Source organism: Mobula birostris, chromosome 3 (assembly GCF_030028105.1).
Source record: "Mobula birostris isolate sMobBir1 chromosome 3, sMobBir1.hap1, whole genome shotgun sequence".
Lineage (NCBI taxonomy): Eukaryota > Metazoa > Chordata > Chondrichthyes > Myliobatiformes > Myliobatidae > Mobula > Mobula birostris.
Window position 1 is genome coordinate 13,483,775 of NC_092372.1, and position 16,529 is coordinate 13,500,303.

Sequence of the window (16,529 nt, forward strand, 5' to 3'; positions counted from 1 at the left end):
TATCCCTTTGTGCCCTTACCAATCAAGAATCTCTCCACCTCTGCTTTAAATATACATAAAGACTTGGCCTTCACAGCTGCCTGTGACGAATACTTCCACAGATACACCACTCTTTGGCACAGGAGGATGAACCCTGGGCGCCCTCCCAAGACTATGGTCAACACGCTCCTAGAAGACAGCGGCGTGGCTAATGTAGATGAACTGAACACACTGATGAGGGAGAAGTGGAGAGTCCATCATCGTGCCCGATGTTGGCCCCCTAGGCCCGAGTTGACGTAGTAGTAGTTGGCTAATCTCCATTCTAAAAGGATACCCCTCTGTTCTGAGGCTGTGTTCTCTAGTCTTAGGCACTCCCACCAGAGGAAACATCCTCTCCATCTCCACTCAATCAAGGCCTTTCACCATTCAATAGGTTTCAATGAGGTCACCCCTCATTCGTCCCCTCTAGTGAATACAGGCCTGGAGCCATCAAATGCCCTTCATATGACAAACCATTCAATCCTGGAATCATTTTCATGAACTTCCTTTGAACTCTCTCCAGTTTCAGCACATCCTTTCTTAGATAAGGGGCCCAAAACTGCTCACAGTACTCCACGAGGCCTCACCGGTGCATTATAAGTCCCAACATTAATTCCTTGCTTTTATATTCTAGTTCTCTTGAAATGAATGTTAACATTACATTTGACTTCCTCACCACAAACTCAACATGCAAAGTAATCTTTGCACCTCACACAACCAGCAGGAATTCTGCAGATGCTGGAAATTCAAGCAACACACATAAAAGTTGCTGGTGAACGCAGCAGGCCAAGCAGCATCTCTAGGAAGAGGTACAGTCGAAGTTTCAGGCCGAGACCTTTCGTCAGGCTCTTTGCACCTCAGTTTTTTTGTATTTTCTCTCCATTTAGAAAATAGTAGAGAAATTTCATTTCTCCTACCACAAGTGCATGACCATACACTTCCCGACACTGTATTCCATTTGCCATTTCTTTGCCCCTTCCTCTAATTTGTCTACGTCCTTCTGTATCCTCTCTACTTCCTCAAAACAACCTGCCTCTCCAACTATCTTCTTCATATCGTCTACAAATGTTGCAACAAAGCCATCAATTCCATCGTCCGAGTCTTTGATATATAATGTAACACAAACACCTATTGAAAACCACAAGACACTGGCAGCCGACCAGAAAAGGCTCCCGTTATTCCCACTCTTTGCCTCCTGCCAATCAGCCATTGACTTACCCATGCTAGAATTTTCCCTGTGGTACCATGGGCTCGTAGCTTGTTAAAGCAGCCTCTTGTGTGGCATTTGTCAAAGTCCTTCTGAAAATCCAGGTTCGCAACATCATTCGATTCTCCTTTGTCTATCCTGCTTGTTATTTCTTCAAATAATTCCAACAGGTTTGTCAGGCAAGATATTCCCTTAAGGAAACTATGCTGACTACGGCCTGTTTTATCATGTGCCTCCAAGTATGCAGGTTGACTCTGTGGTTAAGAAAGCATACGGTGCACTGGCCTTCATCAATCGTGGGATTGAGTTTAGGAGCCAAGAGGTAATGTTGCAGCTAAATAGGACCCTGGTCAGACTCAACTTGGAGTACTGTGCTCAGTTCTGGTTGCCTCACTACAGGAAACCATAGAAAGGGTGCAGAGGAGATTTACAAGGATGTTGCCTGGATTGGGGAGCATGTCTTACGAGAATAGGTTGAGTGAACTCTGCCTTTTCTCCTTGGAGCGACAGAGGATAAGAGGTGACCTGATAGATGTGTATAAGATAATGAGAGGCATTGATCGTGTGGATAGTCAGAGGCTTTTTCGCAGGGCTGAAATGGCTAGCACGAGAGGGCAGTTTTAAGGTGCTTGGAAGTAGGCACAGAGGAGATATCAGGGGTAAGTTTTTTATGCAGAGAGTGGTGAGTGCGTGGAATGGGCTGCCGGTGATGGTGGTGGAGGTGAACATGATAGGGTCTTTTCAGAGACTCCTGGATAGGTACATGGAGCTTAGAAAAATGGAGGGCTATGGGTAACCCTAGGCAATTTCTAAAGTAAGGACATGTTCAGCACAGCTTTGTGGGTCAAAGGGCCTGTATTGTGCTGTAGACTTTCTGTGTTTCTATGTTACCCGAGACCTCATCCTTGATAATTAGCTCTAACATCTTCCCAACTACTGAGGTCTGACTAACTGCCTATAGTTTCTTTTCTTCTGCCTCTCTCCCTTCTTGAAGAGTGGAGTGACATGTTGCAATTTTCCAGTCTTATAGGTGCATATTCAGTCAGATACATTCATCTGCAGACAGCTGAGATCGACTTGTTCACGCTGACAACACCCATGCACTATCAATCTACAGGACATGTCATTCAGGGACTTGGGCTATAGATATTTATTTTTTGTGTGACTGTATGTTGCTCCCTTAAATCTGCTCTGTATGATTGTTGGTACTGTATTTTCGAGGGTAAAAACACAGTACCAACAGTCTTGCATTTACCCCTATCTGTATCCCTCATAATTTTGAGTACCTCTAGCAAATGTCCTCTCAATCTTATGTGGTATAGTATCTTATATGGAACTGTTTTAATGCATCTTCCTTTTTTTTTGCTTCCCAGAGGACAAATCCACTTTCACTCATTAGCCAGCATCTTGTTCAACTGAGCTTCAGTGAGCTTATTGCTTTAAATATAGCCTGTGCAGTTTCCATTTAAATTGCATTTAGCTAATTGATGCTGTATGTGTGCACTAGAACAGAGAATAGATGCCGTTCATTTCATTGAGACTCTTGTTCTTAATAAATCTTTGTGCACACACGTTGAAAGTCAACATTTCATGCTACGTTAGACGCATTAGCTGCTGCAGGAGGTTGAAGGAAAACGGTGGTTTGAAAGGCATCGTGGTCAACTGAGTTACTTAAGGGCTTTCAGGTCAATTTTCTGATGAACAGATGCACATTGCCATGGGTGTTTTGGTTTAGTTGAGCAGACAAGCATAGTATTTATTGCCAACTTAGCTAATGAATTGGAGGTGGGGGAGTGTCTTCTGTCTCAGATTAAACAATTTATTTGGTAAGCATTTGACTTAAGAAAAAAAAACATTTCCAGACCATAAGCCATCAGAGCAGAATTGGTCTATCAAGTTTGTTCCACCATCCATCATGGCTGATTTATTCTTCCTCTCAACCCCATTCTTCTGCCTTCTCCCTGCAACTTTTTCTGATGAAATAGAATAATTCTGAGATAAACAGATAGAAAGTTGCACCTATATTATGTTCATAAAATCAATATGTCACCAAGCTTAGTCAACAGGGGAATAACCCAATGATCTTCACCTCAGATGGCTGAAGCGTTGTCACCTTTGGCAGCTTATTGTAACTGATTGTTTGGAAATGAGGTACTTAATATTTGATGCTAAATATTCCTGTAAATATATTTAAAATGTATGTCATTATAACTTATCTCATACAATCTAAAAACCTGGCTTTGGCTAAAAATTTTTAGCTAAATTTTGTTGACGATAAAGCCTTTGAATGATGCAATATGATTAATATGCAAGCTGTACACATCTTGTAGCATGAACTGCAAATTACTACTTATTTGTGCAAGTCTTTGTGGATGTAACAGCTTAGTGGTTAAGGTTCAGGTCTAGTATCCAGAGGCCTGCACTATTGATCCTGGTGAATTTAAATAACTCTGGAATTAAAAAGGCAGCATCAGAAATGTTGACAATGAAGCTACCAGTCCTGACTGCCATTACTTTAAAAACAAAATGTTCACCCAGGAAAGGAATTTGGCTAAGTTTATGCAGTCTGACCCAAAGAACTGTGACCGGCTTTTAAAAATGGAAGAGTAGGCACTAAAAGCTGCTGTAATTAGTACCCACATCTCATGACTAAACAATATTTTGTCATTGGTTTTGTGAAAAATCTTCTCTAATCTTCATGTAATTGCTGCATTTACACATTTTAACTTATTTATAAAATATTTTGAGATTAATGTAGAAGCTGATATGTAAAGCTAACATATAAAGGTTTATACATAATTTTTAATTTGAGACAAAATTAGTTTATTTTTAGCAAAACTTTACCTTTGGTTTAATCACATTATACATAGAAGATTACAGCGCAGTACAGGTCCTTCGACCCACAATGATGTGCTGAATATTTATCTTAAAGATCAATCTAACCCTTCCCGCCTACATAGCTGTGCATTTTTCTATTATCCATATTCCTATATAAGAGTTTCTTAAATGTCCCTAATGTATCTGCCTCTATCACCATCCTTAGCAGGGTGTTCCACACACTACCTGTCTCAATGTAAAAAAATTAACAGCTTTGTTACCACCCTTCCCTATACTTTCCTCCAGTCACCTTAAAATGACGCACCCTTGAAATTAGTCATTTCTGCCCTGAGGAAAAGGTCTCTGCCCATCGCTCGATCTATTCTCTTATCCTCTTGTACACCTCTATCAAGTTAACTCTCATCCTTTGCTTCAAAGAGGTAAATCATACCTCTCTCAACCTGGCCTCATAAGACATGCTCCCTAACCCAGGAGGCATCAAGGTAAATCTTCTCTGCACCTTTTCTGAAGCTTCCATGAACTTCCTTACGTATTCGTATGTGAAGTAAAGAGTACAGCAGGTGTATGATTAAAATAGAAGCTATTTCCGGGTGTATTAGCGGTGGTTCTTTTGATGTAACTATAAAATCCGTACTATTGCCTTAGTATGCCCTGTGTAACATAATATTTCTAGGTTATTTTATTGCCAGACCCTGATACTTATCGAATCACTCATTGCTGGTAGTAATGTTGAAGAATGGTATAAACGTTCCCTTTTTACAAAGGAATAACCTTCAGAATGTGTTCTCTTTTCAATGTAATATTTCCAGTCTCATTCAACCCTGCTGAGACAGCAGAATTTCAGTTCTGACCTCTTGCTCATTCTTCACCATTGGTGACTCTTATTTTGAATTATCAAAGTCCCAGCGCCTGCTTGTTCTCTTTACTGCAGACATTGGGTCAGGGGTGGCACGATAACATAGAGGTTGACGTAATGCTTTATACTGCCACGAATCGATTGGAAAATCGAGATTCGATTCCTGCCATTGTCTGTAAGAAGTCTGTACATTCTCCCCATGAGCATCTGAGTTTCCTATGGCTGCTCCAGCTTCCTCCCATATTCCAAAGATGTACAGCTAGGGTTAGTAAATTGTGGACAACTGTGTTGGTGCAGGAAGCATGCCGACTTTTGTGGGCCTTCTCAGACTGTGTTGTTCATTGACTCAATGTATTTTGAATTATATATGACAAATAAAGCAAATCTTCTTTTCATCTTTCTTTCTTTAACCTTCTTGGATCGGGCTCTAAACATGCAAAATACTGCAAACAGCTTGAATAGAAAGAAGTCTGAATTGAAACACAGTACATGTGGAATTCAGCAGGTCTGTGAATAAAGGTCACATAGTGTTTGCATTTCTGTTTGATGACCATTTATCAGATGCTACACAAATGGTCAATGTACTGTTAATATTGAGCATTTTTATTTAACAGAAAGCTTAATTATGCTGCTGTCATGCTGAATTATCAGACAAACCATGTGATAGTTCAATCATGAGCTAAGTACCTATTTGAGTAGTCATCAGCTGAGTCATTTGAGAAGAGAAATGTGGATTGAGCCTCCTGAAGAGATGCTAAGTTGATGCGGTAGAGCATAGTCTCCCGTTACTGTCGATGTGCGTGCCATTGTATTTGCTTCTTTGAATGAGGGTGGTGGTGGGGGGGGGGGGGGGTTGCAGCTAGTGTGCAATGGCGATCCAAAGGGACTGCTGAAGAAGAATTACTGTGATTTCATGTAACAATGTTACGTGCATGCAGAATTACACTGAGTGGAAAAGTAACCAGAACTTTTAAACCATAAGACATAGGAGCAGAATGAGGCCATTCAGTCCATTGAATCTGTTCCTCCATTACGTTATGGCTGATTTATTATCCCTCTCAACCCCATTCTCCTGCCTTCTCCCCGTACCTATTGGCATCTTGATTACTCAGGAATCTATCAGCCTCTGCTTTAAATATACTCTGTGACTTGGCCTCCACAGCCATTTGTGGCAATGAATTCCACAGATTCACCACCCTCTGGCAAAAGAAATTCCTCCTCTTCTGTGTTCTATATGGACGTCACCCATTCTGAGACACTGCCCTCTAGTCCTAAGCTCACCCACAATAGGAAGCATCCCCTCAACGTCCACATTATTTAGGCCTTTCTATATTCAATAGGTTTCAATGAGGTCCCCCTCATTCTTCTAAACTCCAGTGAGTAGAGGCTCAGAGGCATCAAACACTCCTTAGGTGTTAACCCTTTCATTTCTGGAATCATTCTTGTGAATCTCCTCTGGACACTCCCCTATGCCAATACATCCTTTCTTAGGTAAGACGATCGCTGCATTTGTAGCCTTCAGTACATCCACAAACAGGGAGGCATAGTAACAGTCTCGGCTCCCGCCAGGCACGACATGCTCTCTTCTCACTATTACCCTCAGGGAGGAAGTAAGGAGCCTGATGGACTCATGAACCAATGCAATATTTCTTTAACTTGTGATAATTTACATACTTTCTCACCCATTCCCACCACGCATGGACACGGCCACAGACATAGAGACACAGAGACACACAGCATTCAACAGAATTGTTCAGAGATTGGCAAAAAAACCAAGATCTTTTCAATATAAGCAAATCTATTACCTCTTAGTAAAAATAAGTCAGTGTGTTCTGTTATTTTGTATGAAGTACTTGCGCAGAGCAAGAGTTAATACTCAGCTTGTTCAGCTGCTTGGGAAAGAAGCTGTAATAAGGTTTCACATGTTGCTGATAAAATTGCACAACTAACAGGCATATAATTAGGGGCAGTACAGTCAGTGTAAAGCCATTACAGTGCCAGCGACCAAGGTTCGATACTGCCGTTGTGTGTAAGGAGTTTGTACGTTCTCCCTGTGACTACATACCCATCAACAACCATCCCCCTCAACAGCTGGTATACCATTTTGGATACTTTTTAGGGGTGGGAGGGATGACCTAGCAGAGGAAAGTCATAACGGTCAGGTCTCTGACACTGATTCTGGCTCTGTGACTCAGATGGGAAGGGAAGAGGTGAGCTGTGGTGATAGGGAATTCATTACTTAGGGAAACAGAAAGGAGGTTCCAGGGACAAGAACAAGATTCCTGGATGATATGTCGCCTTCTAGGTGCCAGGGTCCGGGACATCTCAGATCCTTGTCACTCTTAAGTGGGAGGATGAGCAGCTATTGATGTTGTGGTCCATGTAGGTACCAATGACGTGGGCAGGAGGAGTGATGAGGTTCTACAACGTGAGGTCAGGGAGTTGGGTGCAAAGTTGTAGGGTAGATACTCCAGGGTTGTGATCTCAGAATTGCTACCTGTGCCACGTGCTCGTGAGGCCAGAAGTAGAAAGATCATACAGTTTAATACATGGCTAAGGAGTCAGTGTAGGAGAGAGGGCTTCAGATTTTTGGATCATTGGACTCTCTTCCAGGGAAGGTGGGACCTATACGGAAAAGATGATTGTACCTAAACTGGAGGGGTACTAATATCTTAGTGGGAAAGTTTGCTAGTACTGCATGGTGGTTGGGGGGTGGACTTAATCTAGAGTTGCAAGGGAATGAGAACTGAAGTGCCAGAACAGATAGTGGAAAGGTCGTGGAGACAGATGTTGTTCTAAGACAAAGTCAGGAATCAAAAGGTTGCGTCAGGAAAGGCAGATGAGCTTAGGGCATGGATCAACATGTGGAATTATGATATTGTAGCCATTAGTGAGACTTGGTTGCAGGAGGGTCAGGACTGGCAGTTGAATGTTCCAGGGTTCCATTGTTTTGGACGTGATAGAGTGGGAGGGTTGGCATTACTAGTCAGGGAAAATGTCATGGTAGCATTCAGTCATGACAGACTGGCGAGTTTGTTTATGGGTAGACCTGAGGAATAAGGTATGACCATGTTAATGAGATTATATTATAGAACACCCAACAGTCCACAGGATTTCGAGGAACGAATTTGTAGAGAGATTACAGACCTTTGTCAGAAACATAAGGTTGTGATTGTAGGTGATTTTAACTTTCCATATATTCACTGGGACTTCCATACTGTAAAACAAGTAGGAAGGATCGAGTTTGTCAAATCTGTTGAGAAAAGCTTTCTTAATCGGTGCATAGAAGTCCCACAGAAATATAAGTACATAGAATCAGTGCAGAGAGAGGGTGCAATACTTCATCCCCGATTAGGGAATGAGACAGGGCAGGTGACAGAAGTTTGTTTTGTGGAACACTTTACATCTAGTCATTATAATGCCATTAGTTTCAAAGTAATTATGGAAAAGGATATTTCTGGTTCTTGGGTTGAGATTCTAAATTGGAGAAAAGCCAATTTTAATGGTATCAGAAGGGAAGTGGCAAGTGTGGATTGGGATAGGTTGTTTTCTGGCAAAGGTGTTCTTGGCAAGTGGGAGGCCTTCAAAAATAAAATTCTGAGAGTACAAAACTTGTATGTACCTGTCAGAATTAAAGGCAAGGATAACAGATTTAGGGAACCTAGGTTTTTAGGGATATTGAGTTAAGAAGTAAAAGGAGGTGCATAGCAGGTATAGCCAAGTAGGAACAAATGAGGTAGTAGTAGTAGTCATACTTTATTGATCCCGGGCCAAATTGGTTTTCGTTACAGTTGCACCATAAATAATTAAATAGTAATAAAAACATAAATAATTAAATAGTAATATGTAAATTATGCCAGGAAATAAGTCCAGGACCAGCCTATTGGTTCAGGGTGTCTGACCCTCCAAGGAAGGAATTGTAAAGTTTGATGGCCACAGGCAGGAATGACTTCCTATGACGCTCAGTGTTACATCTCAGTGGAACGAGTCTCTAGCTGAATGTTCTCCTGTGCCCACCCAGTACGTTATGTAGTGGATGGAAGACACTGTCCAAACTGCTGGAGTCAGTTATCGAAGATGTGATAACAGCACATTTGGAAAGCGGTGAAATCATCGGACAAAGTCAGCATGGATTTGTGAAAGGAAAATCATGTCTGACGAATCTCATAGAATTCTTTGAGGATGGAACTAGTAGAGTGGATAGGGGAGAACCAGTGGATGTGGTATATTTGGATTTTCAAAAGGCTTTTGACAAGGTCCCACACAGGAGATTAGTGTGCAAACTTAAAGCACAGGGTATTGGGGGTAAGGTATTGATGTAGATAGAGAATTGGTTAGCATTCAGGAAGCAAAGAGTGGGAATAAACGGGACCTTTTCAGAATGGCAGGCAGTGACTAGTGGGGTACCGCAAGGCTCAGTGCTGGGACTCCAGTTGTTTACAATATATATTAATGACTTGGATGAGGGAATTAAATGCAGCATCTCCAAGTTTGCGGATGACATGAAGCTGGGCGGCAGTGTTAGCTGTGAGGAGGATGCTAAGAGGATGCAGGGTGACTTGGATAGGTTGGGTGAGTGGGCAAATTCATGGCAGATGCAATTTAATGTGGATAAATGTGAAGTTATCCACTTTGGTGGCAAAAATAGGAAAACAGATTATTATCTGAATGGTGGCCGATTAGGAAAAGGGGAGGTGCAATGAGACCTGGGTGTCATTATACACCAGTCATTGAAAATGGGCATGCAGGTACAGCAGGCGGTGAAAAAGGCGAATGGTATGCTGGCATTTATAGCGAGAGGATTCGAGTACAGGAGCAGGGAGGTACTACTGCAGTTGTACAAGGCCTTGGTGAGACCACACCTGGAGTATTGTGTGCAGTTTTGGTCCCCTAATCTGAGGAAAGACATCCTTGCCATAGAGGGAGTACAAAGAAGGTTCACCAGATTGATTTCTGGGATGGCAGGACTTTCGTATGAAGAAAGACTGGATGAACTGGGCTTGTACTCGTTGGAATTTAGAAGATTGAGAGGGGATCTGATTGAAACGTATAAAATCCTAAAAGGATTGGACAGGCTAGATGCAGGAAGATTGTTCTCGATGTTGGGGAAGTCCAGAACGAGGGGTCACAGTTTGAGGATAAAGGCGAAGCCTTTTAGGACTGAGATTAGGAAAAACTTCTTCACACAGAGAGTGGTGAATCTGTGGAATTCTCTGCCACAGGAAACAGTTGAAGCCAGTTCATTGGCTATATTTAAGAGGGAGTTAGATATGGCCCTTGTGGCTAGGGGGATCAGAGGGTATGGAGGGAAGGCTGGTGCAGGGTTCTGAGTTGGATGATCAGCCATGATCATAATAAATGGCGGTGCAGGCTCGAAGGGCCGAATGGCCTACTCCTGCACCTATTTTCTATGTTTCTATGGCATGCAACTTAGACAGCATCCTCTTTTCAGACACCACTGTCAGAGAGTCCAGTTCCATCCCCACAACATCACTGGCCTCATGAATGAGTTTGTTGATTCTGTTGGTGTCTGCTACACTCAGCCTGCTTCCCCAGCACGCAACAGCAAACATGATCGCACTGGCCACCACAGACTCGTAGAATATCCTCAGCAGTGCTCGAGGAGTATAAGAAATGCAAGAGAACACTTAAGAAAAAAATTAGGAGGGCTAAAAGAAGGCATGATGTTGCTCTGACATACTAAGTGAAGGAGAATCCTAAGGACTTCTACAGATATGTTAAGTGCAAAAGGATAGCAAGGGACAAAATTGGTCCTGAGAAAGATCAGAAGGGTAATCTATGCATAGAACCAAAAAAGATGGGTAGGTTTTAAATTGATTTTTGCATCTGTATCTGAATCAGGACACAGATATGGAGTCTATGGAAGTGAGATGAAGCAGCATAGAGTTCATGGATCTTGTACAGTTTACAGAGGAGGAGGTGTTTACTGTCTTTTGGTAAATTAGGATGGACAAATCCTGACGAGGTGTTCCCTCGGACCCTGCAGGAGGCAAGTGCAGAAGTTGCCAGGGCCCTGGCAGAAATGGTTAAATCGTCCTCAGTGACAGGTGAAGTACCAGAGAATTGGAGGTATTGTTCAGCTGCTTAACAGAGGTTCCAAGAATATATCAGGAAATTATAGGCTGTTGAGACTGACATCAGTCATGGGAAAGTTATTGAAAGTTATTCTCAGGGACTGAATATACGAGTATTTGGACAGAAATGGACTAATTAGGGATAGTCACCATGGCTCTGTGCATAATATGTTGTGTCTAACCAACCTTATAGAGCCTTTTTGAGGAAGTTACCGGGAACACTGCTAAAGGCAATGGAGTAGATGTTATCTACATCGGAGGTTGGTCAGGAAGGTTTAATCACTTGGCATTCAGTTTGAGTTAGTAAATTGGATTAGACATTGCTTTGTGGGAGAAGCTGTAAGGTGGTTGTAGATGTTTGTGTGTGACTAGTGGTGTGCCGCAGGGATCAGTGCTTGGTCCGTTGTTTATCGTTTATATCAGCAATCTGGATGATGTGATAAACAGGATCAACAAATTCGTGGATCACCAAGAGTGAGGGTGTAGTGGATAGCAAGGAAGACTATCAAAGTTTGCTTTGGGAACTTGTGGATAGTGATGGAAGAAATAATATTAGGTGGGGTGTACCAGATGTCCACGAGCCAGTCATCATTAGGAGATCAGAGGTGTAGAGGGTTGGTAACTTTAAGTTCCTGGGCATTATATCAGGGGACCAGCACACATGTGACACTACAAAGAAGGCACAGCAGCACCTCTATTTTCTTAGAGATCTCCATAGATTCAGCATGTTATCTAAAAGTTTGACAGACTTTTATGGATGCAAATCAGTCTCCTGACTTGGTTACATCACTGCCTGGTATGGGAACACAAAAGCAGAAAAGCCTACAAAGTGTGGTGGACACATCCCAGTCTATCAGAGGCAAAGCTGTCCCCAGCATTGAGCACATCTACAAGGAGACCTTCCACTTGAAAATTGAATCCATCATCAAGGGTCCCCACCATCCAGGCAATGCTCTCCTCTTGCTGCTGTCTTCGGAAAGGAGGGCTTGGGTCCCACACCAGCAGGTTCAGGTACAGTTATTACCCCTCAGCCATCAGGCTCCTGAACCAGCGTGGATAACTTCCCTCACCTCAACTCTGAAATGATACCCCAACTTATGGACTCGCCTTCAAAGAACTCATGTTCTCTGTTTAATTTATTTACTTATTTATATTTTATTTGCTCATGTTGTCTTCTGTTGCACATTGTTTGTCAGGCTTTGTTTGTGTGTAGTTTTTCATTGAATGCATTGTATTTTTCTGTTCCAATGTGAATGCCTACAAGTGAATGTCAAGGTAGTATATGGTGATGTAATCGTGCTTTGATAATAAATTTACTTTGAACTTTGAGTTACTGTATGTGTGCAGAGTTAAGATGTTCGGGCAAGCTTAGTCTGGTTATTTGTTAAAACGAACATGTGAAAGGGACATGATATTTTGCATTATAATACTTTTATTGGGCCATTGCATATTTTATTTAATCCCACTGTTTATTTGAATGCTAAACTCAGAATCAGAATCAGGTTTATTATCACTGGCATGTGATGTGAAATTTGTTAACTTAGCAGCAACAATTCAATGCAATACATAACCTAGCAGAGTGAGAGAAAAAAACAATAATAAATTAAATAAAACATAATAAATAAACAAGTAAATCATTTACATATATTGAATAGATTATTAAAAATGTGCAAAAACAGAAATACTGTATATTAAAAAGGTGAGGTAGTGTCCAAAGCTTCAAAGTCCATTTAGGAATCCGATGGCAGAGGGGAAGAAGCTGTTCCTGAATCGCTGAGTGTGTGCCTTCAGGCTTCTGTATCAACTGGAACGAGTGGGAAAAATCAAGCAAGTTCACATTTAAATGAGTTATTTAAATTTGGTTACCGTGGTCATCTTCCACAGTATCTATTACTATCCTTCTGTTTGCATTTTCCCAGTCTTTTGTCAGTATTAATGGCAATTGAAAATTACTACACTACAATTATTGCTTTTTTTTTGTCCGCAGGTGCATTAGATCGCTGTGTAATGGGAATAACTGCAATAGAAATCTTGAATGCCTGTGATGAAGCTGTTCCAGCTGCTGTAGATACCTTGAGTCATCCGGCAGTCAACCTTAAACAAGCCATGACTCGACGGAGCCTCACAGCGTTGAAACATATGGCACACCACAAATTGCAGACACTTGCCACCAACCTTTTGGCTTCTGAAGCTGCTGATAAGGTATTACAAAATCCTACTGTCATTTCCTCTGTGCCTTCAGTTTGGAGGATTATATTAGAAAACCTGGCTGTCACAATGCACAAATTCCTGGAGGAAATGATTAAAGATTAGCTTTATATGTCATATGTACATTGAATCATTGAAACATACAGTGAAATACATCGTTTCCGTCACATCAAATCAGCGAGGTTTGTGCTGGGCAGCCTGCAGATGTCGCCACACTGCCGATGGCAACGTAACATGCTGCAGTTCAGTAATCCTAATCTGTACATTTTTGGAATATGGGAGGAAACCAGATGCTGTCATGGGGACAATGTGCAGACTCCTTACATGAAACAGTGGGAATTAAGCCCCAACCGGTATGTGCTGCCGCTATGAAGTGATGCGCGAACTGCAACACTAATATGCTTCCCGCTCAGTGGGTCTGGATGTACTTATGGAGGGAAATGGGTAGTTAACATGATGCCTTATCACATGATAAGTTGGCTGTTAAACTCTGTGACCACTTTATTAGGTCCAGGAGTGGAACCTGTTGTGGTTTTCTGCTGGTGTAGCCCACCCACTTCAAGGTTCAATGTATTGTGTGTTCAGAGATGCTCTTCTGCACACCACTGTGGTAACATGTGGTTATTTGAGTTACTGTCAGTTTCCTGTCAGCTTGAACCACTCTAGGGTCATTCTCCTCTGACCTCTCTCATTAACAAGGCATTTTCGCCCACAGAACTGCCAGTCACTGATTTTTTTTTTTTTGCGTTTTGCACCATTCTCAGTAAATTCTAGAGACTGTTGTGCGTGAAAATCCCAGGGGATCTACAGTTTCTGAGATACTCAAACCACTCTGTGTGGCACCAACAATCATTTCACAGTCAAAGTCACTTAGATCACATTTGTTCCCCGTGTTGATGTTTGGTCTGAACAACAACTGAACCTCTTGGCCATGTCTACATGTTTTTTATGCATTGAGTTGCCATGTGATTGGCTGATTAGATATTTGTATTAATAAGCAGGTGTACCTAATAAAGTGGCCACTAAATGTGTTGTGGCATAGAAGGAGTCTCTTCAATCTCTTGGATCCACACTAGCCCAGGAGCAGTACATTTGTGAACGTAAAAAGATTTTTAAAAAAAATAATTGAACTAAAAATAAAGTCAACATTGCAGCAGAATGTAGAACAAATCAGAGAGAGAACCCAGGCTTGGGAAATAAAGTTGTATATTGTGTAAAGAAACTTGGAAGGTGCTTAGAAATGTAATTTTTTGGGATTCTGGGAAAAATATAGATAAACTAGTATAAGGATGTTGTAGGTTACAGGAAGGATGCAAGAGGATGGAGCTGTGGAAAAATAAGTCAGCCGTGATCGAATTTCAAAGGTCAAAGTACATTTATTATCAAAGTATTTGTATATTATACAACTTTGAGATTTGTCTTCTAACAGCAGCCATGAAACAAAGAAACCCAAAAGAATCCATTTAAAAAAAAGACCATCAAACACCCAATGTGCGGGGGGGCGGGGGGGGGAACTGATCATGCAAACAATAACTGCAAGCAAATAGCATTCTGAATGAATAACATTCTGAGTAAACATCGTGGAGCAGTGATCTGAACCAGTCTGTTCCCCGCCTCGGACCCCGACACCTTGACCTTTTCAATCTGGCCCAGTGCCTAAATCAACATCCAAGCATCGGGTTCAATCACCTTGATACACTCTGGGGCCTGACCTTGCCACCTCGATTCAGCCTGTACCCAGTGTTTTCTCTAAGGTGTGTGCGCACACATCTTTTGCTACTAGCACACAAAGGAATTTAAATTGCACACAAAAGGTTGCCACCCTCTACCCCGTTGGCATATTAAGTATATTTCATGATCGTACATAATCACACGTTCTTTTCTGGTTTCTGATGTGGACAGTGTTGGTAATGTGAAGTTTACGATGATTTGTCTGTAGATTTTAGAACTGTCTTGTTTATACTGTTTTGATTGAAGAAATTATTGATGTGCCCATGTTGTTGTCACTGGCCAAAAATATTGCACAACACAAGACTTTTGGGCACACTGGTCATTAGAAATGACCAGTGCCTGACCTTGGTGATTCAGCCCTGTGCTTAAATCTCCATCCAAATATAGGGTTCATTCGCCCTGAATGATTCTGGGGCCTGGACCTCGCCACCTCATTTGGCCTGTACCAACCTTTTCGATTTGGCCTGGTGCTTAAAGTGATCGAACCTTGGTCATCCTCACTCTTGGCAATGGGCCTGCGCCTCGCCTCACCTCACTTCGGAATTGCCTTCAAGTCCAAAGGGAAGTTACGGAATATTACTTGCAATGATCATTTGCTGGAAAAAGTCTGTTGTTTTTCTTGTTTTGTTAGTCAGAAGTCACCGAGCAGTTTAATTCTATTTAAGGTCTTATAGTATGAGTATAAAGGCAACTAAAAGTAAATACTTAACATTCAATTAAAAAATTCAACCAACTGCGGATTCGACATTTAAAAAAGCTCTCTTCATTCTGCAAAAATGCCACAACTCAAATAATTCAACAAATATTTCATGCCTTTGATTTTCCAAGATGATTCTCTTTAAAATGCTGAAAATCCAAATCATTGGCTTGTAACCTGGAAGCTTCCTGTAAACTATTTTTATTAAGTTATGTTTTAAAAGCCTTGTTTATGATATGCTCCAGACACAGGAATCCCCTTTCAACCGCAAGTTATCTGTGTTTTTTTTAGAGATTGCTTTTCAATACTAGTTTCAACTTTTGTAAAGGAATACTGAAGAATTTTCAATAGTGTTTATTCATAGTTCCCTGAAGATGGAATCTCATGTGGACAGGGTGGTGAAGAAAGCTTTTGGTTTGTTGGCCTTTATTAATCAGAGCATTGAGTATAGGAGTTGGGATGTAATCAACACACATAAAAGTTGCTGGTGAACGCAGCAGGCCAGACAGCATCTGTAGGAAGAGGTGCAGTCGACGTTTCAGGCCGAGACCCTTCGTCAGGTCTAGTCCTGACGAAGGGTCTCGGTCTGTAAAGTCGACCGCACCTCTTCCTACAGATGCTGCCTGGCCTGCTGCGTTCACCAGCAACTTTTATGTGTGTTGCTTGAATTTCCAGCATCTGCAGAATTCCTGTTGTTGGGATGTAATGTTGAATTTGTATAAGGCATTGGTAAGGCCAAATCTGGAGTATTGTGTACAATTCTGGTCACCGAATTATAGGAAAGAAGTCAATAAAATTGAGAGAGTACACAGGAAGCTTAGTAAAATGTTGCCTGGGTTTCATCTCCCAAGTTACAGAGAAAGGTTGAACAAGTTAGGT

The 16,529-nt window shown here is 41.6% G+C and overlaps 1 protein-coding gene across 4 annotated transcripts in view; it reads left to right on the top strand.

Annotated features, from left to right (window-relative positions):
- LOC140194900 (WD repeat-containing protein 7) overlaps window positions 1–16,529 on the top strand; it is a 619,189-nt gene that overhangs the window by 141,022 nt on the left and 461,638 nt on the right. For all 4 annotated transcript variants that reach the window (XM_072252235.1, XM_072252236.1, XM_072252237.1 and 1 more), the window contains one exon: window positions 13,002–13,216. In XM_072252235.1, the coding sequence (XP_072108336.1) occupies window positions 13,002–13,216 (215 nt within the window). The remainder of the gene's footprint in view (window positions 1–13,001; window positions 13,217–16,529) is intronic.